This window comes from Thalassophryne amazonica, chromosome 9 (assembly GCF_902500255.1).
Source record: "Thalassophryne amazonica chromosome 9, fThaAma1.1, whole genome shotgun sequence".
Taxonomy (NCBI): Eukaryota; Metazoa; Chordata; class Actinopteri; order Batrachoidiformes; family Batrachoididae; genus Thalassophryne; species Thalassophryne amazonica.
In genome coordinates, this window is record NC_047111.1 from 90,858,264 (window position 1) to 90,884,373 (window position 26,110).

General features: G+C 42.4%; 1 protein-coding gene across 2 annotated transcripts in view; it reads left to right on the forward strand.

Annotated features, from left to right (window-relative positions):
* The window catches only part of aifm1 (apoptosis inducing factor mitochondrion associated 1), an 82,248-nt gene that overhangs the window by 18,670 nt on the left and 37,468 nt on the right, over nt 1-26,110 (forward strand). For both annotated transcript variants that reach the window (XM_034178756.1, XM_034178757.1), the window contains exons 2-3: nt 17,209-17,339; nt 22,430-22,535. In XM_034178756.1, coding sequence (XP_034034647.1) covers nt 17,209-17,339; nt 22,430-22,535 — 237 coding nt within the window. The remainder of the gene's footprint in view (nt 1-17,208; nt 17,340-22,429; nt 22,536-26,110) is intronic.

The window sequence follows — 26,110 nt, forward strand, 5'->3', positions numbered from 1 at the left end:
TCTTGATTCGCAGGTTTTTCAGTGATGGGAGGAGTGCAGGCTCATTCGTCCACCCTTTCTTGACGATTTGTGACTTTGACTTTTTTTCCTTCGTTGGGCCCTTACAGGGATGAAAAATACCAGCTTTTTGGGGGGATTTATGGTTTTTTGCCAGTCGCCCGGGTTATTTTTTAGGTCAGTGTTGCCCTTCAGGAACTGTTCAGTGCTGAATTTAGTTTTTTGTTTGTTTTTTTTACATCAGGCACCTTGTTGGGCAGCTAAGGGGTCCTCGGGATTATAATATTGAGCCATTGGTTGCGTTCTCCTTCCATTTTATATTGACGGTCTGTGTTTGCGATAAATGTGGGTTATAATGGTTCTCTAATGATCGTTAATTTGTTCTTTTGATATACAAATGGAACGGCTAATTTTGGCGCTAATGTATAGCACTGTCTGTGTGGTGTTTAACATGCTAACTGCCGTACTAACTGTTACTTCTAGTTCAAATTAACATGCTTATTACGCTAGTGTACATTCTCAGTTACATTGTTTTGTTTATGGTAGGGATGCACGATCCACATTTTTTCACTTCCAATCAGATCCCGATACTTAAATTTGGAAATCTGCTAATACTGATGCTATTCAGATACGAGAGCTCTGTTTGCTTTAATATTATTATGGTCTGCTCTGTGTCAGCCTGATCCTATCAGATCTCAGAAGCTAAGCAGAGCAGGATCTGGTTAGTACTTGGATGGAAGACCTTTGGAGCACCAGTGGCTGTGTGTGTTTCTCCAGGTAAAACTGGAGTTGCGTCAGGAAGGGCATCCGGCGTAAAACTTGTGTCAATTACCAATGCGGATCTGGTTGTATCCGCTGTGGCGACCCCGAACAAAACCGGGAGCAGCCGAATGAACAACATCGTTGGTTTTATGAGGACATTTTGTATTCCCAGTTGTACAGCTTCATGATGAAGTGTTTAGAGGAGTCCTGAAAGTTCAGCTACAGTTTGCCAGAAGGCATATCTACAGTCAGAATCGCCTTTATTGTCATTGTAATTTGCACTGCAACGAGATTTGAGTGCAACTCCAAAAGGTGCTTTTCCGAGGTACGAGTAATTGTTAGCCAAATAAAAGATAATGAATGTTAACAATAAATTATTTAAATATATGTACAACTAAATAAAATGTGGACCAAAGTCAAATGTAAAACAAGAATTATTTACACTGTGGAATAATATTGCACGGGCAATATTGCACATGGTTACAGATATTGCATAAGAAACTTGAAAAGTGCAGATTAAAGGGTTTGTTATTGTTCAGTGCAGTGATTGCTCTGGGGAGAAAGCTGTCCCAGAGTCTGTTTGTCCTAGTTTTGATTGACCTATACCGTCGGCCAGAGGGTAGTAGGTCAAACAGGTGGTTGCTGAGGTGGGATGTGTCTTTGCTGATACTGGTAGCTCTCCTGAGGTAGCGAGACCTGGCAATGTACTCCAGGCTGGGCAGAGAGCAACCATTGATCCCCTGGGCCGTTTTGAGAACTCTCTGCAGCGCTCTCCTGTCTGCTGCTGAGCACCCCCTGTACCACGCTGTAATGCAGTATGTCAGGATGCTCTCGATGGTGGCTCTGTAGAACACCAACAGCTTCTCTTCCAGATTGTTCCTCCTGAGCACCCTCAGGAAGTGGAGTTGCTGCTGGGCTTTCTTTACCACCACTGTGGTGTTGGCAGTCCAATTACAACTGATAGACTTTTTTGTTTTTGTGCAAATATTTGCTCATTTTGAAATGGATGCCTGCAACACATTTCAAAAAAGCTGGGACAGTGGCAACAAAAGACTGGGAAAGTTGATGAATGCTGTTTGGAACATTTCACAAGTGAACAGGTTAATTGGAAGAAGGTGACTGTCATGATTGGGTATTAAAGGAGCATCCCCAAAAGCCTCAGCCTTTCACAAGCAAAGATGGGGCGAGGATCATCACTTTGTGAACTGCATGAAAAAAGTAGTCCAACACTTTAAGAAAAATGTTTCTCAACGTTCAATTGCAAGGAATTTAGGGATTCCATAATCTACAGTCCATAATATAATCAGAAAATTCAGAGAATCTGGAGATCTTTCTACATGTAAGCGGCAAGGCTGAAAACCAACATTAAATGCCCGTGACCTTCGATCCCTCAGGCAGCACTGCATTAAAAGCTGACATCATTGTGTAAAGGATCCTACCGCGTGGGCTCAAACACTTCAGAAAACCATTGTCAGTTAACACAGTTCGTCGCTACATATACATGTGCAAGTTAAAACTACCATGCAAAGCGAAAGCCATACATCAACAACATCCAGAAACGCCACCGCCTTCTCTGGGCCCAAGCTCATTTGAAATGGACAGACACAAAGTGGAAAAGTGTGCTGTGGTCTGATGAGTCCACATTTCAAATTGATTTTAGAAATCATGGACGTCGTGTCCTCCGGACAAAAGAAGAAAAAGACCATCCAGATTGTTAGTTCAAAAGCCAGCATCTGTGATCATATGGGGGGGTGTTAGTGCCCATGGCATGGGCAGCTTATACAGCTGTGATTGTTGTTACATGGGAAACAAGGTACCAGTAGATTCAGTAGATTCTCACAAATCCAACAAGACCAAGCATTCATGATATGCACACTCTTAAGGCTATGAAATTGGGCTATTAGTAAAAAAAAAAAAAAACGTAGAAAAGGGGGTGTTCACAATAATAGTAGCATCTGCTGTTGATGCTACAAACTCAAAACTATTATGTTCAAACTGCTTTTTTAGCAATCCTGTGAGTCACTACACTAGTATTGGTTGTATAACCACAGTTTTTCATGATTTCTTCACATCTGTGAGGCATTAATTTTGTTGGTTTGGAACCAAGATTTTGCTTCTTTACTAGTGTGCTTGGGGTCATTGTCTTGTTGAAACACCCATATCAAGGGCATGTCCTCTTCAGCATAAGGCAACATGACCTCTTCAAGTATTTTGACATATCCAAAACGATCCATGATACCTGGTATGCGATATATAGGCCCAACACCTTAGTAGGAGAAACATGCCCATATCATGATGCTTGCACCACCATGCTTCACTGTCTTCACTGTGAACTGTGGCTTGAATTCAGAGTTTGGGGGTCGTCTCACAAACTGTCTGCGGCCCTTGGACCCAAAAAGAACAATTTTACTCTCATCAGTCCACAAAATATTCCTCCATTTCTCTTTAGGCCAGTTGATGTGTTTTTTGGCAAATTGTAACCACTTCTGCACGTCTTTTATTTAACAAAGGGACTTTGCGGGGGATTCTTGCAAATAAATTAGCTTCACACAGGCGTCTTCTAACTGTCACAGCACTTACAGGTAACTCCAGACTGTCTTTGATCATCCTGGAGCTGATCAGTGGGTGAGCCTTTGCCATTCTGGTTATTCTTAGATCCATTTTGGTGGTTGTTTTCCGTATTCTTCCACGCGTCTCTGGATTTTGTCCATTTTAAAGCACTGGAGATCATTGTAGATGAACAGCCTATAATTTTTTGCACCTGTGTATAAGTTTTCCCCTCTCCAATCAACTTTTTAATCAAACTACGCTGTTCTTCTGATCAATGTCTTGAACGTCCCATTTTCCTCAGGCTTTCAAAGAGAAAAGCATGTTCAACAGGTGCTGGCTTCATCCTTAAATAGGGGACACCTGATTCACACCTGTGTGTTCCACAAAATTGACGAACTCACTGACTGAATGCCACACTACTATTATTGTGAACACCCCCTTTTCTACTTTTTTTACTAATAGCCCAATTTCATAGCCTTAAGAGTGTGCATGTCATGAATGCTTGGTCTTGTTGGATTTGTGAGAATCTACTGAATCTACTGGTACCTTCTTTCCCATGTAACAATAAGAAATATACTCAAAATCTGGATTAATCTTTTTAGTCACATAGCACTACTATTATTCTGAACACTACTGTACATCCAGGTTTTGGAGCAACACATGCTGCCGTCCAAGCCACATTCTGCATGCGTTACAACAATGTGGCTTCGTAGTAAGAGTGTGGGTATCAGACTGGTCTGCCTGCAGTCCAGACCTGTCATGAAGCGCAAAATACAACAGTGGAGACCCTGGACTGTTGAACAAATAAAGTTGTACATCAAGCAAGAATGGGAAAGAATTCCACCTACAAAGCTTCAACAATTAGTGTCCTCAGTTCCCAAACGCTTTTTGAGTGTTGTTAGAAGGAAAGGTGATGTAACACAGTGGTAAACATACCACTGTCCCAGCTTTTTTGAAACGTGTTGCAGGCATCCATTTCAAAATGAGCAAATATTTGCACAAAAACAATAAGGTTTGTCAGTTTGAACATTAAATATCTTGTCTTTGTGGTGTATTCAATAGAATATAGGTTGAAGAGGATTTGCAAAACATTATTATTTTTATTTACATTTTACTCAACGTCCCAACTTCATTGGGGTTGTAAGATGCAAGTCTAGATTTGACATTTGGTGAAAGAATTAAGCACTTTTTTATAGAATTATTTTTAGAGATTTAAAAGAGAAAATACAGTGCTTTGTCTGTCTTTCTCAGTCTCTCTCCTCAATTTTCAATTTCAGTGGAGCTTTATTGACATGGAAAACATGGTTACATTGTCAAAACAAGCATCAGAGTAAAAAAAGTCCTCTCTCTGTCTCTCTCTCACACTTGTGCAGTCTTGTGTTACATAGAGCAAAAAAATAAAAATTAATAAGATGTACATACAGTTAACAATATTCTACATAAACTGTAAACAACAGATATGGGATTGAAATAATATTTTTTAAAAAGTGTTTTCTGTATGAAATATATATATATATATATATATATATATATATATATATATATATATATATATATCAGGCCTGGTATTTTTCCGGCCTGAGCCGGATTTCTGGCTTTTGGATCCGGATATACGCAGCGGAGGCGTGGAGTAGTGACGTGGAGATGTCTGTCTGGAGTTTATACTTGACGTGGACATGTCCTGTCTCTGGCAGTCATTAACACAATTATGACAGAGTTTGAGGGGAAGAAAGCGAGGAAGTGCAGCAGCAGCCGGTGTTTTTTTTGTTTTGTTTTTTTCTTCTTCACGTGCACGTGCGAACGAATCATCCGTGAAGATAATTTTATTAATTACACAGATGTATAATAAAACAAATGGTGACTGGTTTATAACACAATTATGGCAAAGTTTGAGGGGGAGAAAGTGAAGAAGTGCAGCAGCAGCCGGTGTGGTTTTTTTTTTTTTCTTTTGTTCACATGCGTGTGCATGCGAACGAATCGTCCGTGAAGATAGTTTTATTAATTACACAGATGTATAATAAAACAAATGGTGAGTTTGAGGGCATGGTCCGTGATGTTTAGCGCCGGGAAATATACCGGTTCTTTGTTTAATAAGAGCCGCGAAATGTACCCTGTTCTTTGTTTAATAACACAATTTTTCATTGGTCGAGCTCGATGTGATAAGCAATCATTGAACGTGATTTAATGTGGCTCGATGTGTATCAGAACAAAAATCTTTTCTTAGCATTTTGCAGGCGCCTGTTAGACAAAGCGATTAAATTGAAGAGAGATTATTTAGTAGATATGATGTGGTCTTAGTAAAAGGATTAAGCATCCATGACGAGTGTTCGATAAGTTTCAAAATTCAAATTGCTTACGAATTTTGGCATTTTGAAAACAAAATGCTTAGCTTATGTTGTAAGTTAATAACAATTCATTTATTGAAATAATTATTTTTCACATATTTGAAACTCTGAGTGGATGCAAACCTAACCCTTTTCATTTTCTGCCTTACTTTTCTTTCCACACTGATGTTCGCTTTGGACTGGTCTGTTGAATAAACTATAAAATAATTGCTCGGAAAAGATGAGCCCAGCATGAACAGTGTTCAGTGATAGTAGTATGTAGTCAAAACCTGCAGATGTTAGGGGAACCTATGCCCAATTTTTGTTTGTGGTTATTTTATTTTTGCTTTAGAAAACTGCATTGTAAAACACAAACCACTTGACCTCAAAGATGGTAATGATTGTTTAAAATCTTTAACATTGGGTGTTCCTGAGAGCTTTCCAAACAGGCTTTGCCCCTGGACCCCATTGGGGACCTAGCCGGCCCCCAAACCCCTCGACAAATTAGTTTCAGGCTTAGCCATATTGCCTCAATGCCAGCCCTGATATATACTATCCTATAAAATGTGTTATACATAGATAAAGTGACATAGCAGTTTAATCTCCTGTTTTGGGTTTACGGTGGATTATGTCCGTTGCTCCTTCTTTTCTTGTCGCAGCAGCTCGGTCTCTCTTGCTCTCCTGCAAAGAGCAAACTTGGAACTTTTTGGAAACACGAAGCCTTTCACCTGTATAATAAACCATAAATTCTAAATGTTTCATCAGGTATGCTCACGCGAAGAGCTCTGAATGAATACTGAAGGATTTTGATGGAGCTTTTTTTCCCATTCAGCGGATAGAAACTCTGTTCACCTGTGGTCTGAGCAGCTGCCGTTTCATAGCGTTTCACATCCTCAGTACACTGAAGCACACATTTTCCGCAACAATTCAGCTAATTTTTCAGAAAATGCGCTCGGCAGCACAGACAAGTGGAACCCGAGAGGCGGGTGGAAATTTGGCTATAACACTGCATCTCAACTGTGGAAGAGACCTATCTCAAACAGCTGGGCTTCAGTTCACAGGGCTGTACGCTTAGCTTTTTCACTAGGAGCACAGGTGCTCCTAAATGAAAAAATTTAGGAGCACAGATTAAAAATTTAGGAGCACTGTGAAATTTCTTGATACAATTTTATTAACGCAAAGACACATACTGTACAGAGAGTACCTTTTCCACACACACATGCACATTTTATATGATTCTATTGTTGTATTTAATTCATTGTTTTTTACTTCCTTTTCTAGCGTTATTTACGTCATTGCTTTTGTCCATTTCATTACTTTTTGCTGTGTATTTCTTGTATTATTTTAAACCCTCACACACATAACATCCCGGTCCCACTTTTTATACTCAGGTCGCCTGCTACGCTTAGCTACATTCAACCAACGGTCCACATCCTGCTGTGGATCAAAGTCCTCTAAAGCTGGATCCGCGAAGTGGCCAGCGTTATTTTTTTTACAATTATAGACGTTTTAAGGCTGTAAAACCCCTCACTACACACTTTATACACTTTTCTCAATCAGGCATGAACATTTTCTCACTTTTCTCTCGTGTGTAAACACTCTCGAAGTTCAAACCTGAGTAGAAAAATAAGACCAACCTGTTTTCAGGCCCAAACATTTGTTTGAGAAATAAAAATAGAACGTTTTCCTATAAATAATTATGATGGCTTTTAGAACTAACGAATTTAATTTTAACGATCAACGTACGAGGTTGGACACATAAGAAATTATTAATAGTGACTGACCAGTATTTCACAGTTCCTCTGATCGCACCTCTTCGTCCTGGCACCACTGCGCTGTCACGTCTTTTTCCACTGACTCACACCTCGCTGCAGGTGTCTTTTTCCGAGTGTAGAACACAGTTATGGGTAGTTGTTGGCGCTCTTTTTTTCTTCTGGGCGAGAAGATTCTTATAAACAGACACGCAGAACACAATGCGCGTGCTCTCCCTTCGCGGTGTCGCGACCGGCTGCTTGATGAGGCCGCGGAACACAATACACTGTAAAAAAAAAAAAAAAAAAAAAAAAAAAAGCATGCAGAATTGGACTAAAAAAAATCCACGAAACAGCGAGGCTGCGAAAGGTGAACCGCGTTATAGCGAGGGACCACTGTATTTATTTTAGGAGCAAAATGCGAATGAAAGGGTTGAAATACATTCTCGCACACGTGCGCCCGTTTTATTTTTTTTTCCTCGCGCATTCAAATTTTAGGCGCAATATGTGAGCAAAACGCTCGCACTGTACAGCCCTGGTTCAGACACCTCCCCCTCACCTCCTCATGCTCAGCAGCAAACAGAGCAGAGAGCCAGCAGCAGTTGAGAGGTTTCACAGACATGGTTCCTCTCCGGTATTGGAAAACGCCGCAAATTATATCGGTATTTTCCGATACTTGTTGGTATCAGAAGCCGATACCAATACTGGATCGAATCGGCCCCATCCTTCGTTTATTGCAGATACCAGTACACACAGAGTCAATCATTCAAATTGTGAACTGATGGTACAGGCAGGCTAATTAATGTGTCAGACAAACTGTAAACAGCAAATCTATGAAAGACAAAACTGCACGGAAACTGGACTGTAGTTTTCATTAAAGCTACATTGATTGTCCTATTGTGTCTGGCCTTGCTCTTTAATTGGCGTGTCTGTGTGGATGAGGTGTTCCAGTGAATCCCCCTTGAACAACTTACACTCCTAACGCCACTATATTGGTCCTTTGTTTTTTGTTAGCAGTTGTCACTGTTGGGAATAAACCCCTAATCAGTAGACTTAAAGGACAGTTATGCTGTCATCATTCACATTACATTGGACGGAGGTACAATCAGTCAAAATGTGGGGGTGGGTGTATATATGTATAATGTGTTGCGAAACCGATGTGCGGGTATACACACTTCTGTATTATAGACTGATGTCTGTGTTAGTTTTGGGTTGTTACCAGACTCGGATGTCGTGAAATCTTGGTCTGTCATGTCCTTGGTTTATTATACTATGTATTAATGGTGTTGTGTACTATGTATTAATGGGGTTGTTGCAAGTGCCTTTGCACCGTGGGCTGTTAACGACCAGCCCTATATAGGTCGTCTCTGTTGTTTAAGAATGAGATCAACTTTATTTATTATGAAGGAAATTTTCAGTGTGACGGTAAACAGTTTTCCACACCAAATAGCAATATAGCAAATGTATAGCAAAATGGCTAACAGGATTTTGGACCGTAAAGACGATTAGCGATTTCTCTAAATTGACTCTACAGTGAAGAATCATTTCAGGTGTAATTGACTTGATTGTGTTGGGTAATGCAAGCTAGTGGAAAGTGAGGAGACTGTTGATTGCGTCCTCAGCGAATGTCTTTGCAAGATCGATGTGCCTGGAAACTGTTGTGCATTTTCTGCCAGGATTCTATTCATTGCGCTTCATGTGGTGTGAAAGCTTTGGAAAGTCATGTCACTAGCAGTGAACATTGTACAGCTTTAAAGACCAGACAGATGAACTACACGCTGCCCAGTTCTAGCAAATCCTCAACAGCATTGTGTGGTGTCCATCCATGTTCAAAGATATAAAGACGAGACCAGAGGTGGCCGAAGCCTTATTTGGACTTAAATGGGACTTATTTGGACTTAAATGGGACTTACGAGGTCTGTTAGTGCCTGACTCCGTGGTATAACTCACAAACTCGTAGCTTAAAGCAGATAACCCGTAAGTTGGAGAGGAAATGGCGTCTCACTAATTTAGAAGATCTTCACTTAGCCTGGAAAAAGAGTCTGTTGCTCTATAAAAAAGCCCTCCGTAAAGCTAGGACATCTTTCTACTCATCACTAATTGAAGAAAATAAGAACAACCCCAGGTTTCTTTTCAGCACTGTAGCCAGGCTGACAAAGAGTCAGAGCTCTATTGAGCTGAGTATTCCATTAACTTTAACTAGTAATGACTTCATGACTTTCTTTGCTAACAAAATTCTAACTATTAGAGAAGAAATTACTCATAACCATCCCAAAGACGTATCGTTATCTTTGGCTGCTTTCAGTGATGCCTGTATTTGGTTAGACTCTTTCTCTCCGATTGTTCTGTCTGAGTTATTTTCATTAGTTACTTCATCCAAACCATCAACATGTTTATTAGACCCCATTCCTACCAGGCTGCTCAAGGAAGCCCTACGATTATTTAATGCTTCGATCTTAAATATGATCAATCTATCTTTGTTAGTTGGCTATGTACCACAGGCTTTTAAGGTGGCAGTAATTAAACCATTACTTAAAAAGCCATCACTTGACCCAGCTATCTTAGCTAATTATAGGCCAATCTCCAACCTTCCTTTTCTCTCAAAAATTCTTGAAAGGGTAGTTGTAAAACAGCTAACTGATCATCTGCAGAGGAATGGTCTATTTGAAGAGTTTCAGTCAGGTTTTAGAATTCATCATAGTACAGAAACAGCATTAGTGAAGGTTACAAATGATCTTCTTATGGCCTCGGACAGTGGACTCATCTCTGTGCTTGTTCTGTTAGACCTCAGTGCTGCTTTTGATACTGTTGACCATAAAATTTTATTACAGAGATTAGAGCATGCCATAGGTATTAAAGGCACTGCGCTGCGGTGGTTTGAATCATATTTGTCTAATAGATTACAATTTGTTCATGTAAATGGGGAATCTTCTTCACAGACTAAAGTTAATTATGGAGTTCCACAAGGTTCTGTGCTAGGACCAATTTTATTCACTTTATACATGCTTCCCTTAGGCAGTATTATTAGACGGTATTGCTTAAATTTTCATTGTTACGCAGATGATACCCAGCTTTATCTATCCATGAAGCCAGAGGACACACACCAATTAGCTAAACTGCAGGATTGTCTTACAGACATAAAGACATGGATGACCTCTAATTTCCTGCTTTTAAACTCAGATAAAACTGAAGTTATTGTACTTGGCCCCACAAATCTTAGAAACATGGTGTCTAACCAGATCCTTACTGTGGATGGCATTACCCTGACCTCTAGTAATACTGTGAGAAATCTTGGAGTCATTTTTGATCAGGATATGTCATTCAAAGCGCATATTAAACAAATATGTAGGACTGCTTTTTGCATTTACGCAAAATCTCTAAAATCAGAAAGGTCTTGTCTCAGAGTGATGCTGAAAAACTAATTCATGCATTTATTTCCTCTAGGCTGGACTATTGTAATTCATTATTATCAGGTTGTCCTAAAAGTTCCCTAAAAAGCCTTCAGTTAATTCAAAATGCTGCAGCTAGAGTGCTGACGGGGACTAGAAGGAGAGAGCATATCTCACCCATATTGGCCTCTCTTCATTGGCTTCCTGTTAATTCTAGAATAGAATTTAAAATTCTTCTTCTTACTTATAAGGTTTTGAATAATCAGGTCCCATCTTATCTTAGGGACCTCGTAGTACCATATCACCCCAATAGAGCGCTTCGCTCTCAGACTGCAGGCTTACTTGTAGTTCCTAGGGTTTGTAAGAGTAGAATGGGAGGCAGAGCCTTCAGCTTTCAGGCTCCTCTCCTGTGGAACCAGCTCCCAATTCAGATCAGGGAGACAGACACCCTCTCTACTTTTAAGATTAGGCTTAAAACTTTCCTTTTTGCTAAAGCTTATAGTTAGGGCTGGATCAGGTGACCCTGAACCATCCCTTAGTTATGCTGCTATAGACGTAGACTGCTGGGGGGTTCCCATGATGCACTGTTTCTTTCTCTTTTTGCTCTGTATGCACCACTCTGCATTTAATCATTAGTGATTGATCTCTGCTCCCCTCCACAGCATGTCTTTTTCCTGGTTCTCTCCCTCAGCCCCAACCAGTCCCAGCAGAAGACTGCCCCTCCCTGAGCCTGGTTCTGCTGGAGGTTTCTTCCTGTTAAAAGGGAGTTTTTCCTTCCCACTGTAGCCAAGTGCTTGCTCACAGGGGGTCGTTTTGACCGTTGGGGTTTTACATAATTATTGTATGGCCTTGCCTTACAATATAAAGCGCCTTGGGGCAACTGTTTGTTGTGATTTGGCGCTATATAAAAAAATTGATTGATTGATTGATTGATTGTTAGAAAACTATCCGACTTTTTTATTTTTTGCAAAAACCATATGGATTTGAATCATGTGTGATTGCGTCAGCCAAGCTTGAACCTTCGTGCGCATGCATGAGTTTTTTCACGCCTGTCGGTTGCATCATTCGCCTGTGAACTGTGGTCCACTCCTCTCGTCGGATTTTTATTGTGAATAAAATGTCTGAACGATTTGGAGCTTTGCTGCATCAAATTTTTCCAGAAACTGTGAGAGACCTCCAGGTGGACACTATTCGGAAAATTCAGATGGCTTTCAGGGACGATTTTATGGGTATTACACAGATTAAGGAGTGCTCCAGCCGGTTTAAAGACCGCCTACAGCGGCTGAGAGCGCAGCGCACTCTGAGCGCCGATCAACAGGCTGAAACCCCGCTGAAACAACCAGATAATTTCCAAAGTGAAGGCTTTGTTGATCCGGGACGTCATCTGACTTCCACAGAAATGGCAGAAGACGTGGACATCAGCACTTTTTCGGCACATTCCACTGTTACAGGAGTTTTTGTCATGGAAAGAGAAGCGGAGGGATGCGCCATGGAGTCGCTCATGGCACGGGACAAAAGCACCTCCATGTTGGTCTCACAGGATGGCTTTCAGACGGCTTTCGGTGGCTTTTCAGTTGTGTGACTATTCGAGAAATTATGGATGAGCTGGACATGCCAGAACATGTCCTGTGAGGCTTCATCACGGCCTTGCTTTGTGCCATGCGGCTCCGTCCCGACGCGCGAACTGCTTCTGCAGCTCAGGTCTGCTTTGAAGCAATGAAGAAGTGCTCTGACCCGCTGCTTCATTGGTTCTTTGCTTCACTGCTTTTCAGAAGCAGCAAATCTGCTTCTTAACCCCTCTCAAAGCCATTAAAATGTCAATCGTGAGTCACTTTTATGCGGATTAAAGTCACTAACTGCGACTCCTGTCTTGTTGCGAGAAAGAAACGAGAATCGTCCTCCATTCCATTTGTACAGCTCAAAATGCTGCACGGCTCTCTGCAAAGTCAAGTTAGAAAGATAGTCCGGTCGGAATTAATAACTTCAAAGCGAATCATTGTTTAAATCAAGTGACACCTCTTTCCAAACATTGTAATACAAACAACAAACTGCAGTCGATCAAAATGTTTTTTTTTCCCTCCCAAAATGAGACGTCCTGCGCTGACGAGCAGCTCATATGTATGGAGTGGCATTCATGCCAAAATGTCTGAAAAGAAATGCTTTTGACAAAAATTACATATCTTGCTTCTATTTATGTCCAGAGATCAAGGATCCACCATGTAGTTTATTTATGTCCAGAGATCAAGGATCCAGTGACCAATTTCATATTTATTTACTTTAAGACTCAATAAAATATTGTCGACATAGAAAACCTGTAAAGCCTGCTTTTAGTCCACAGAAAATTCACAAGAGGCATCAATAAGGGAATCGATAAGGAATCAGATCGATAAGCGGAATTGATAATGGCATCAATATCGCTGAAATCTTATCAATACCCATGCCTAGTACATTGGCTTAAAGCAGCAGCTTACTGAGTTTTGTGCCTCAACATTAATTGGCTTGTTAGCTGTGCTTCTTATCCCGTGTGCCAATAAATAATGCTGCAATTAAATTCATTTTGCCTTTTGTCTTTTCTTGCATGAAGTGGTAAATGGGACTTATATTCTGGTGCAATTTATACTTCAGTGTGACTCATACATTTTTTTTTCTCCCTCTTAAATAAGCGTTTTTGGACCAGGTGCGTCTTATACTCCTGTGTGACTTATACTCCGGAAAATATGGTGTATGCTCTTTTAACATTGTGAGTTACAAGATGATAGGATATATAGTGCAGGAGAAAGTAACTGTTTCAGTTTTTATTTGATTTCTGTTGACTGAATACTTTCTCCTGACAATGTTCAGTGGCAGGGTGAAACTCCAGACACTGTAAACCGTGTTTGAAGCCACGTGAGAGTGGAGACCGGTGTGGTGCCATGTTGTGGTACCTGTAGTGATGCTAGCAACGAAGCACACACCTTTAGGCTGATCATTGTGACTGACAAGCTGACTTTCTTTAGTAATTCAAATTACTTTGTATATATGCTCATGTTTATCATTCAGTTTTGTGATTATAGTTTATTGCAAAACCCCCCTCTAGCTGCCACCTTATCGTGGTGGGGGAGTTTGTGTACCCGGATGATCCTAGGAGCTATGTTGTCGGGGGCTTTGTGCCCCTTGTAGGGTCTCCCAAGGCAAACGGGTCCTAGGTGATGGGTCAGACTAAGGGCAGTTCAGAACCTCCATGACCAGTAAAAAAAAAATCAAAGACGTCGCCCGGTATGGCGGAGCCGGGGCCCCACCCTGGAGTCAGGCCTGGGGTTGGGGCTCGCGCGCGAGCGCCTGGTGGTCGGGCCTTAGCCCATGGGGCCCGGCCGGGCTCAGCCCGAAAGAGCGACGTGGGCCAGCCCTCCTGTGGGTTCACCACCTGCAGAGTGGGCCATGGGGATCGGGTGCAGAGAGGATTGGGTGGTGGTCGAGGGTGGGTGGCCCGGTCCATGCTCACAGCCCCTGGCTGTTGGCACGTGGAATGTCACCTTGCTGGGGGGGAAGGAGCCTGAGCTTGTGCGGGAGGTTGAGAGATACTGACTAGAGATAGTCGGGCTCACCTCCACTCACAGCTTGGGCTCTGGTACCCAACTCCTGGAGAGGGGCTTGACGCTTCATTTTTCTGGCGTTGCCCATGGGGAGAGGCGGAGAGCTGGGGTCGCATTGCTTATTGCTCCCCAGCTCAGTCGCCATGTGTTGAAGTTTACTCCAGTGAACGAGAGGGTCGCGTCCCTACACCTTCGGGTCAGGGACAGGTCTCTCACTGTTGTCTCGGCCTACGGGCCGAGCGGCAGTGCAGAGTACCTGACCTTCTTGGAGTCCCTGGGAGGGGTACTAGATAGCGCTCCGACCGGGGACTCCATTGTTCTCCTGGGGGATTTCAACGCCCACATGGGTGGCGACAGTGAGACCTGGAGGGGGGTGATCGGGAAGCACGACCTCCCCGATATGATAAGTGGTGTTCAGTTGTTGGACTTCTGTGCTAGTCACAGTTTGTCCATCACGAACACCATGTTCGAGCACAAGGGTGTCCATAAGTGCACGTGGCACCAGGACACCCTGAGCCGGAGGTCGATGATCAACTTTGTAGTCGTATCATCTGACTTTCGGCCACGTGTCTCGGACACTCGAGTGAAGAGAGGGGCAGAGCTGTCGACCGATCACCACCTGGTGGTGAGTTGGATCCGCTGGGAGGGGAGGAAGCCGGTCAGACCTGGCAGGCCCAAACGTATCGTGAGGGTCTGCTGGGAACGACTGGTGGAACCCTCTGTCAGTGAGGTCTTCAACTCCCACCTCCAGGAGAGCTTCTCCCAGATCCTGGGGGAGGTTGGAGACATGGAGTCCGAGTGGCCATGTTCTCCACCTCCATTGTTGATGCGGCCGCTCGTAGCTGTGGTCACAAGGTCTCTGGTGCCTGTCGCGGCGGCAGTCCCCGAACCCGGTGGTGGATGCCGTCAAGCTGAAGAAGGTGTCCTACTTATCTTTGTTGGTAGGTGGGACCTCAGAGGCAGCTGACACGTACCGGCAGGCCAAGCGTGCCGCAGCCTGTGCGGTCGCAGAGGCAAAAACTCGTGTCTGGGAGGAGTTCGGGGAGGCCATGGAGGAGGACTATCGGTTGGCCTCGAAGAGATTCTGGCAAACTATTCGGCGCCTCAGGAGGCGGAAGCAGCTCTCCATCAGCACTGTTTACGGTGCGGGTGGGGAGCTGTTGACCCTGAATGGGGATGTTGTCGGGCGGGTGGAAGGAATATTTCGAGGATCTCCTCAATCCCATCGTCACGTCTTCCGAAGAGGAAGCAGAGACTGGGAACTCAGAGGCGGACTCATCCATTACCCAGGCCGAAGTCACCGAGGTGGTTAGAAAGCTCCTCGGTGGCAAGGCTCCTGGGGTGGATGAAATCCGTCCTGAGTACCTTAAGTCTCTGGATGTTGTGGGACTGTCTTGGCTGACACGCCCCTGCAACATCGCGTGGTGATCGGGGACAGTGCCTCTGGATTGGCAGACCGGGGTGGTGGTCCCTCTGTTTAAGAAGGGGGACCGGAGGGTGTGTTCCAACTATAGGGGGATCACACTCCTCAGCCTCCCCGGTAAGGTCTATTCCAGAGTACTGGAGAGGAGAATTCGACCGATGGTCGAACCTCGGATTCAGGAGGAGCAGTGTGGTTTTCGTCCTGGTCGCGGCACATTGGACCAGCTCTACACGCTCCATCGGGTGCTTGAGGGTTCATGGGAGTTCACCCAACCAGTCCACATGTGTTTTGTGGATCTGGAGAAGGCGTTTGACCGTGTCCCTCGGGGAACCCAGTGGGGGGTGCTCCGGGAGTACGGGGTCCGGGGTCCTTTGCTAAGGGCTATCCGGTCCCTGTACGACGGCAGCAGGAGCTTGGTTCGCATTGCCGGTAGTAGGTCAAACCTGTTTCCAGTGCACGTTGGCCTCCGCCAGGGCTGCCCTTTGTCACCGGTTCTGTTCATTATTTTTATGGACAGAATTTCTAGGCGCAGCCAGGGTGTAGAGAGGGTCTGGTTTGGGAACCACAGAATCTCGTCTCTGCTGTTTGCGGACAATGTGGTTCTGTTGGCTTCGTCAAATCAGGACCTTCAGCCTGCACTGGGGCGGTTTGCAGCCGAGTGTGTAGCGTCCGGGATGAGAATCAGCACCTCTAAATCCGAGGCCATGGTTCTCGACCGGAAAAAGGTGCTTTGCCCTGTCGCTGTTTTGGACCATCGTAGTGAAGAGAGAGCTGAGTAGGGGGGCAAAGCCCTCGATTTACCGATCGATCTATGTTCCGATCTTCACCTATGGTCATGAGATTTGGCTGATGACCGAAAGAACGAGATTGCGAGTACAAGCAGCCGAGATGAGTTTCCTCCGCAGGGTGGCTGGGTGCTCCCTTAGAGATAGGTTGAGGAGCTCGGTCACTCTGGAGGAGCTCGGAGTCGAGCCGCTGCTCCTCCACATCGAAAGGAGTCAGTTGAGGTGGCTCTGGCATCTTTTCCGGATGCCCCCTGGACGCCTCGCTGGAGAGGTGTTCCGGGCATGTCCCATTGGGAGGAGGCCCTGGGGAAGACCCAGGACACGCTGGAGGGACTACATCTCTCAGCTGGCTTGGGAACGCCTTGGGGTAACCCCGGAGGAGCTGGGGGAGGTGTGTGTGAATCGGGAGGTCTGGGCAGCTTTGCTTGAGCTGCTGCCCCCGCGACCTGACTCCGTATAAAGCGGAGGAAAATGGATGGATGGATGGGTTTATTGCAAAATGTCACATTTTAACTTTTTTATGTATGTAAAGAGTTTTGGGTCTGAAATGGTTTTGATTTTTGTTTAGAAATGTTTTTTTTAAGCAGTATTTTGATTGTTAAACTGGGATTGATGTCCTTTTCACTGGTATATATATTTTGTTTCTCATTTTTAGGGTTGAACAATGGGAAACTACCTGCAGTGGTACCTGCAGCTCGCATGTCTTCTGGACCTCTAGGGGGCAACAGGGAGATGCAACTGTATGTTCTGTTTGCTGGAGTTGCTTCTGTTGGTATTATAATATATGTAAGTAAGCAATTTTGTTTTTTGTTGTTGTTGTTATAGTAATAACATACTGTGTATGGGGGTTTGGGCTGAAGCCATAGAACATGTTTCTTTTAATATGTTGGCATGTGTGTGTATGTTGCTTTTCTATTTGAAGCCCAGTGACTCAGTCACCAGGCACACCTCATATTCCCAACAAAAGGTGTGCCGTGACACAAAATATAAAAGATGAAATAATATCACTTGAAATGTTCAGCAAGGGGTGACATGGTGGCTTAGTGGTTAGCACTGTTGCCTCACATCAAGAAGGTCCTGTGATCACTTCCCTTTTAGTCCTTTTTGTGTGGAGTCTGTATGTTCTCCCTGTGTTCACTTGGGTACCCTCTGGGAGCCCTGGCTTGCTCCCAATAATGAAGACATGCAAGTTAGGTGAATTGGAAACTTGGCTTATCTCACTCCAGCCACTATCATTTAAAAAAAAATTCTATACCAGATTGTAAATCATTTCTTCCAAGTCTTTAACTTGTGCGGGCCTTGATATAGCTGATAAACATGAAATAACTAACACCGAACAGTTGTAGTAACAAAACATGGCACCTTCATCACATTCTGAATGGCATTTACAGCAGTGATGAGATGCATGCTGCCACCCTCCACTGTAATGGAAAACCTGCAGACTCTTCTGTGACTCAGTGTTGCGTTTCACATCGTTCATGCGGCTGTTTTTGGGATTGAGCTTAGTATTGAGAACACTGAACCAAACACTGATGTATAGATACAATTTTAAATTGGTAAGCATTGCTACCAGGGGTGATTGAAAAGCTTTGAGCCCAACCTAGCAAAAGGAGTGTGTGGCTTTCCATTTCAAGATTCACAGAAACATTCTGAGAAACCAATATTTTGTGACTGTGTGAACCTTTGACTCACTGGGGGAAATTCATTGCTGAGAATGTCCTTGCATGGTTGACATTCCTCCTAACTAGTTGGTCTCACTGTCCCCTGTATAAAAAACGTTACCTCTAACCTTGTTCCCATGAAATATGGGGGTTCTGCAGGGGTCTGTCTTAGGCTCCCTGCTTTTCTTCCTTTTATATCTCACCCCTTGGGCATGTACTGCAACGTTATAGGATTACTTTTTACTGTTATGCTGATGATTCTCAGTTGTATATGTCGATAACTGCTGGCAATCTCATACAGCCCCAATTCCAGTGAAGTTGGGACGTGTAAAATGTAAATGAAAACAGAACACAATTTTTTTTTTTTTTTTTTTTTTTCTCCAAAAAAGTTGGGATAGTGGTATGTTTACCACTGTGTTACATCACCTTTCCTTCTAATAACACTCAATAAGCATTTGGGAACTGAGGACACACATGATTGGGTATAAAAGGAGCATCCCCAAAAGTCTCAGCCGTTCACAGGCAAAGATGGGGTGAGGATCACCATTTTGTGAACAACTGCATGAAAAAAATAGTCCAACAGTTTAAGAACCATGTTTCTCAATGTTCAGTTGCAAGGAATTTAGGGATTCCATCATCTACAGTTCATAATATAATTAGCAAATTCAGAGAATCTGGAGAACTTTCTACACATAAGCGGCAAGGCCAAAAACCAACATTGAATTCCTGTGACCTTCGATTCCTCAGGAAGCACTGCATTAAAAACTGACATCATTGCGTAAAGGATCTTACCATGTGGGCTCAGGAACACTTCAGAAAACTGTTGTCAGTTAACGCAGTTTGTCGCTACATCTACAATCAATCAATCAATCAATTTTATTTATATAGCGCCAAATCACAACAAACAGTTGCCCCAAGGTGCTTTATATTGTAAGGCAAGGCCATACAATAATTACGTAAAAACCCCAATGGTCAAAACGACCCCCTGTGAGCAAGCACTTGGCGACAGTGGGAACTACTATGCAAAGCAAATGCCATACATCAACAACATCCAGAAACGCCACCACCTTCTCTGGGCCCAAGCTCATTTGAAATGTACAGACGCAAAGTGGAAAAGTGTGCTGTGGTCTGAGTCCACATTTCAAATTGGTTTTGGAAATCATAGACGTCGTGTCCTCTGGACAAAAGAGGCAAAAGACCATCCAGATTATCAGTGCAAAGTTCAAAAGCCAGCATCTGTGATGGTATCGGGGTGTGTTAGTGCCCATGGCATGGGCAACTTACACATCTGTGATGGCACCATCAATGCTGAAAGGTACATCCAGGTTTTGGAGCAACACATGCTGCCATCCAAGCAGCGTCTTTTTCAGGGACGTCCCTGCTTATTTCAGCAAGACAATGCCAAGCCACATTCTGCACGTTACAACAGCATGGCTTCGTAGGAAGTGTGCGGGTACTAGACTGGCATGCCTGCAGTCCAGACCTGTCGCATATTGAAAATGTGTGGCGCATTATGAAGCACAAAATACAGCAACAGAGACCCCAGACTGTTGAACAACTGAAGAAGTATATCAAGCAAGAATGGGAAAGAATTCCACCTACAAAGCTTCAACAATTAGTGTCCTCAATTCCCAAATGCTTATCGAGTGTTGTTTGACGGAAAGGTGATGTAACACAGTGGTAAACATACCACTGTCCCAGCTTTTTTGAAACGTGTTGCAGACATCCATTTCAAAATTAGCAAATATTTTCACAAAAGCAATAAAGTTTATCAGTTTGAACATTAAATATCTTTGTGGTGTATTCAGTTGAATATAAGTTGAAGAGGATTTGCAGATCATTGTATTCTGTTTTTATTTACATTTTACACAATGTCCCAACTTCATTGGAATTGGGGTTATACAGATAAAGATTTTAGAGGACTGCCTTGCTTGAGTGAAAAGCTGGATATGTAGCAGTTTCTTACTTTTAAATTTGGAGAAGACTGAAATAATGGTCCTTGGTCCAGTAAGACATCACCATTAGTTTGACTTCATCTGCTGGTGAACTAATGCTTCAGGGTGCAGTTATTTCCAGCCAACTGAGTCTGTTCTTTTTCCCTCTGTCTGAGGCACTGCGATACCCTCAGTGGATGCTGGCCCTGCACCACTGGGCATTGGACTGACCTCAGGATGCTCTGCCTGTTGCACCAGTGACTGGAAGTTATACTTCTTCAGGACTTAACCGGAACTGGACATGGGCACTGATATATTAAAGATGGACTGCTTTAAGTTCAATTTAGGACTCTCTTTTTGTTGCACTTCTGTTCTGTTTCTGATACACTGAACAAAATATGAACACACCACTTTTGTTTTTGCTCCTATTTTTCTTAGCTCAACTCAAAGAAATACAATATTTTATATATACACACAATAGACCTATTTCTCTCAAATATTGTTAACAAATCTGGCTCAATCTGTGTTAGTGAGCACTTCTCCTTTGCCGAGATAATCCATCCCACCTCACAGGTGTGGCATATGAAGATGCTGCTTAGACAGCGTGATTATTTTACAGGTGTGCCTTAGGCTGGCCACAATCAAAGGCCGCTCTAAAATGTTAAGTTTTATCACACAGCACAGTGCCACAGATGTCGCAAGTTTTGAGGGAGCATGCAGTTGGAATGCTGGCTGCAGGAATGTCCACCATAGCTGTTGCCTGTGAATTGAATGTTCACTTCTCTACAGTAAGCCGTCTCCAAAGGTGTTTCAGAGAGTTTGGCAGTAAATCTGACCGGTCTCACAACTGCAGACCACATGTTACCACACCAGCCTATGACCTCCACAATCCAGCATATTCACCTCCAAGATCGTCTGAGATCACCCACCCCAACAACTGCTGAAACAGTTGGTTTCCAGAACCAAAGAATCTCTGCACAAACTGTCATATACCATGTCAGGGATGCTCATCTGCATGCTTGTCATCCTCATTGGGGTCTTGACCTGAGTGCAGATTGTCATCGTAACTGACTTGAGTGGGCAAATCCTCACATTCGATGGCATCTGACACATTGGAGACGTGTTCTCTTGAAGGATGAATCCCAGTTTTCACTGTTTAGGGCAGAAGGCGTGTGTGGATTAGTGGTTTTCTAATGTCAACTTTGTGGATTGAGTGGCCCGTGGTGGTGGGGTTGTGGCATGGGCAAGCGTATGTTATGGACAATGAACACGTGCATTTTATTGATTGCATTTTGAATGCACACAGATACCTTGATGAGATCCTAAGGCTTATTGTTGTGCCATTCATCCATGACCATCACCGAAAGCAAAACTGCACATTTTGCACATTTTAGAGTGGCCTTTTATTGTGGCCAGCCTAAGGCACACGTGCAATAATCATGCTGTTTAATCAGCATCTTCATATGCCACACCTGTGAGGTGGAATGGATTATTTCAGAAAATAACTGGTCACTAACACAGATTTGTGAACAGTGTTTAAGAGAAATAGGTCTTTTGTGTATATAGAAAATGTTTTAGATCTTTCAGTTCAGCTCATGAAAAATCAAATCAATTTTATTTATATAGCGCCAAATCACAACAAACAGTTGCCCCAAGGTGCTTTATATTGTAAGGCTAATGATTAAATGCAGAGTGGTGCATACAGAGCAAAAAGAGAAAGAAACACTCAGTGCATCATGGGAACCCCCCAGCAGTCTAAGTCTATAGCAGCATAACTAAGGGATGGTTCAGGGTCACCTGATCCAGCCCTAACTATAAACTTTAGCAAAAAGGAAAGTTTTAGGCTTAATCTTAAAAGTAGAGAGGGTGTCTGTCTCCCTGATCCGAATTGGGAGCTGGTTCCACAGGAGAGGAGCCTGAAAGCTGAAGGCTCTGCCTCCCATTCTACTCTTAAAAACCCTAGGAACTACAAGTAAGCCTGCAGTCTGAGAGCGAAGTGCTCTATTGGGGTGATATGGTACTATGAGGTGGAAATAGAAAATGGAAGCAAAAAGTGTTATATTTTTGTTCAGTGTATTTAAGAAAGACCTTACTCATGTGAAGCGCCTTGAGGCACCGTTGTAATGTGGCGCTATACAAATAAAATGAATTGAAGCAAATGGCAAAGCTGATATTTCACCAGATGGAAATCTTGATCTCTGTTATTATGATCCGCACATCCTGTTGTTGTTTGAAAGAATAGTAGCTGCATTGTTTATGATAGCATTTTGTACTTCTGCAGACTGTCAGAAGACTGAAACATGACCAGAAGAAAGACGAAGAGTATTTAAAACAATTCTCATCCAGCGCTTATACAAAGGCCACATCCATCCAAAAAAAGGCAGCTGGTGAGTAGTTATTATTTATTTATTTCAGGTGATTATTAGTACTTTTCTTGTCACAAATGTGGTGTATCAATGTAATAGTGAATCTTTTTATGCTACTGTTTACCTGACTACATAAATCAGACGTTTTTCAGTGCATTTTATCTATCGATAAAGCAAGAAGCGTCTGTGTGAGTGCGAGTATGTGGCTCTCATATCTCTCTGTCAGATTGGCCTCAGCTTTCGGATATGGCTTGCACATGGCACGATGATGTGCATCCTTTATCATGAAAATTTTGGGAATTAATTTTCAAAACCTTTATTTTGATTAACATTGTAACATTTGTACTTCCAAAACGGCATGGCTCGCTGATGTTACTGGTCGCAAAGTTAAACAACATCAGATAGTTCATATTGCTTGCACCATTTCACAATAAAACATTTAATGCCAGCATCCCAGCAAATGCTTTCACTGTGAAACACATGCTGTCAGTGTTCCTTGCAAGGCTAACTTGACAACACTGAGGCAACGTTAGCTAAAATCTGTTTTTTGCTAACACAAACAAATTTCCCACTATTTGTACAGTGTTTCGGTAAATACATAAGCTGAATAAACTTATATTTTCATACAGTTTGTACAACATTTAGTACATATATAAGCTGAATAAAATCTTAGATTTGCTGTGAGTTCAAGTTTAAATAAACTGTGTTCAGGAGGTGGAGTACTGAGGATTTGCCGTTTCAAAAATTCTAAATATTCTGTTTAATTTTGACCGAGTTTCTTCCAGTAACCTATTTAATAGGAATCCTTTTATTTTCATATGATTGATAATAAAACTCATTTTTTTAAAACCATATGAAATGCTATATTCGAATAATAATATAACATATCAAACAAAACATAGAGCTGAATGACATGAAGTGCTTATTATCTACTCAATCCTTTATTATGAAGTTTTATGAGGATTTATTTCTAAACCTTTATTTTGAAGTTTTTTTGGACCACCCCATGTCTGTATCCTTGCACTATTCCTCTTCAAGCTTCAGCACTTAAGCTTCAGCACTTAATTCAATAACTAATATTGTGTTTCATTTGAATTTAAGAAAGCATGGAATTAGTTTGTGGTTATCTTTACAAAACACATTAAGGAATGCTGCCTTACTCTGTTGACAACTCCTACCAAGTTAGTTAATGATAACCATGAACAGTGTGAAGTTAATCATCAAATGACAGAAATCAAATGTATTAACTAATATCTTTCCTTGTTCAACATCACTTTAATTTGATATGCCAACACTAAACTGAATCCTGTTCTTTATTTTACAGTGATATCCCCCCCACCCCTGTAACAGTAAAAACACTTACAACAGGCACTGCACAAAGTTTTTTTAAATTTATGATAAATGTCATATTTTATAATTTTTTCTAACTGTGGAAGCTATTGAGACACAAGGTGAGCGAATTCTCTGGTTTCTAAGTAACATTGTTAAACATTTTAGGTCTCAAGATTAAACTAATACAATAGATAGTAAAATATGATTTTTATGGTAGTACATTCATATCTGTAAATGCTGGGCTTAAGCATAACGAACAGACATTCTAAGAACATAAGTTAGTATGGTAGACTTATACTCGGGTGCAACTTGCATACCGATAAAGTACTAATTCGTTATTAATAGCAACTAGCACGTTGCCCGTGGAGATCCACAGGCTCTAGATTGGGTAGGGTTTATAAAATAGGTAAGTGACATTTTTCAAGGGTGGTAAGAAATTATGTAACATATGAGTTGGACTGGTATGAGAGTCCAGAAAGTTTTTAGAACCTAAGACCTCAACAGAACTTAAGAACTCAACCTTTTAGCTATATCAGTGGTTTTCAAACTGTGAGGCGCCCGCCACTGGGTGGCGCAAGAGTTCTTCAGGGGGGTCGCAAGGGATGGGTATCGAGAACAGATTCTTTTCATAATCATTAAATGATTTGATCCACCGACATCAATAGCCTTTTTGCTTAACGATTCCCTTTTCGGTCCTTCAGAGCGGCTGTTGTTTTGGAGGGTGTTTTATCGGGAAAATGATCATTTCTTTATGTTGATTGCAGACCCTGCAGCGGCTGTTCTTGGAAGCTTGAAGCAACGAAGCAGTGCTTCGACCCACTGCTTCATTGATTCATTGCTTCGCTGCTTTTCAGAAGTGGCAAGTATGCGTCTTAACCCCTCTCAAAGCCATTTAAAAATGTCAGTCGTGAGTCACTTTTGTGCGGATTAAAGTTTCAAACTGAGACTCTTGTCTTGTTGTAGTAAAGAAATGAGAAACGTTCTCTGTTCCATTTGCACAGCTCCAAACGCTGCGCCACTCTCTGCCGAGCCAAGTTAGAGTCCAGCCGGAATTAATAACTTCAAAGCGAATCACCATTTTAAATCAAATGACACCTGTTTCCAAACATTTGGACAGACACAGCTGACTGTGAACAACCAACATCTTTTGCAACATTGTGTGATGATTTACCCTCTTTTAAGAGTTTGATAATCCTCTCCTTTGTTTCAATTGACATCTCTCGTGTTGGAGCCATGATTCATGTCAGTCCACTTGGTGCAACAGCTCTCCAAGGTGTGATCACTCCTTTTTAGATGCAGACTAACGAGCAGATCTGATTTGATGCAGGTGTTAGTTTTGGGGATGAAAATTTACAGGGTGATTCCATAATTTATTCCTCAGAATTGAGTGAGTCCATATTTTTTCCCTCTGCTTTTGGGGATGAAAATTTACAGGGTGATTCCATAATTTATTCCTCAGAATTGAGTGAGTCCATATTTTTTCCCTCTGCTTGGTCTAAAAAGTAACCGTTACTGACTGCCACAATTTTTTTTCTTGATTTCTTATAGTGTTTCTTAAAGCCAGAAAGTTGCCATTTGAAATGACTTTAGTTTTGTGTCATGTCTGTGATCTGCTTTTTTTTCTACAAAATTAAACAACTGAATGAACATCCTTCAAGGCCGGTGATTCCATAATTTTTGCCAGGGGTTGTATATGGAAAAACAGTTAGTGAAAAAATTACTGAAGATACCCTGTCACTCATACATATAAACATCCGAAACTTGTACTGTAAAATGTCAATCAATCAAGCAATCAATCAATTTTTTTATATAGCGCCAAATCACAACAAACAGTTGCCCCAAGGCGCTTTATATTGTAAGGCAAGGCCATACAATAATTATGTAAAACCCCAACGGTCAAAACGACCCCCTGTGAGCAAGCACTTGGCTACAGTGGGAAGGAAAAACTCCCTTTTAACAGGAAGAAACCTCCAGCAGAACCAGGCTCAGGGAGGGGCGGTCTTCTGCTGGGACTGGTTGGGGCTGAGGGAGAGAACCAGGAAAAAGACATGCTGTGGAGGGGAGCAGAGATCGATCACTAATGATTAAATGCAGAGTGGTGCATACAGAGCAAAAAGAGAAAGAAACAGTGCATCATGGGAACCCCCCAGCAGTCTACGTCTATAGCAGCATAACTAAGGGATGGTTCAGGGTCACCTGATCCAGCCCTAACTATAAGCTTTAGCAAAAAGGAAAGTTTTAAGCCTAATCTTAAAAGTAGAGAG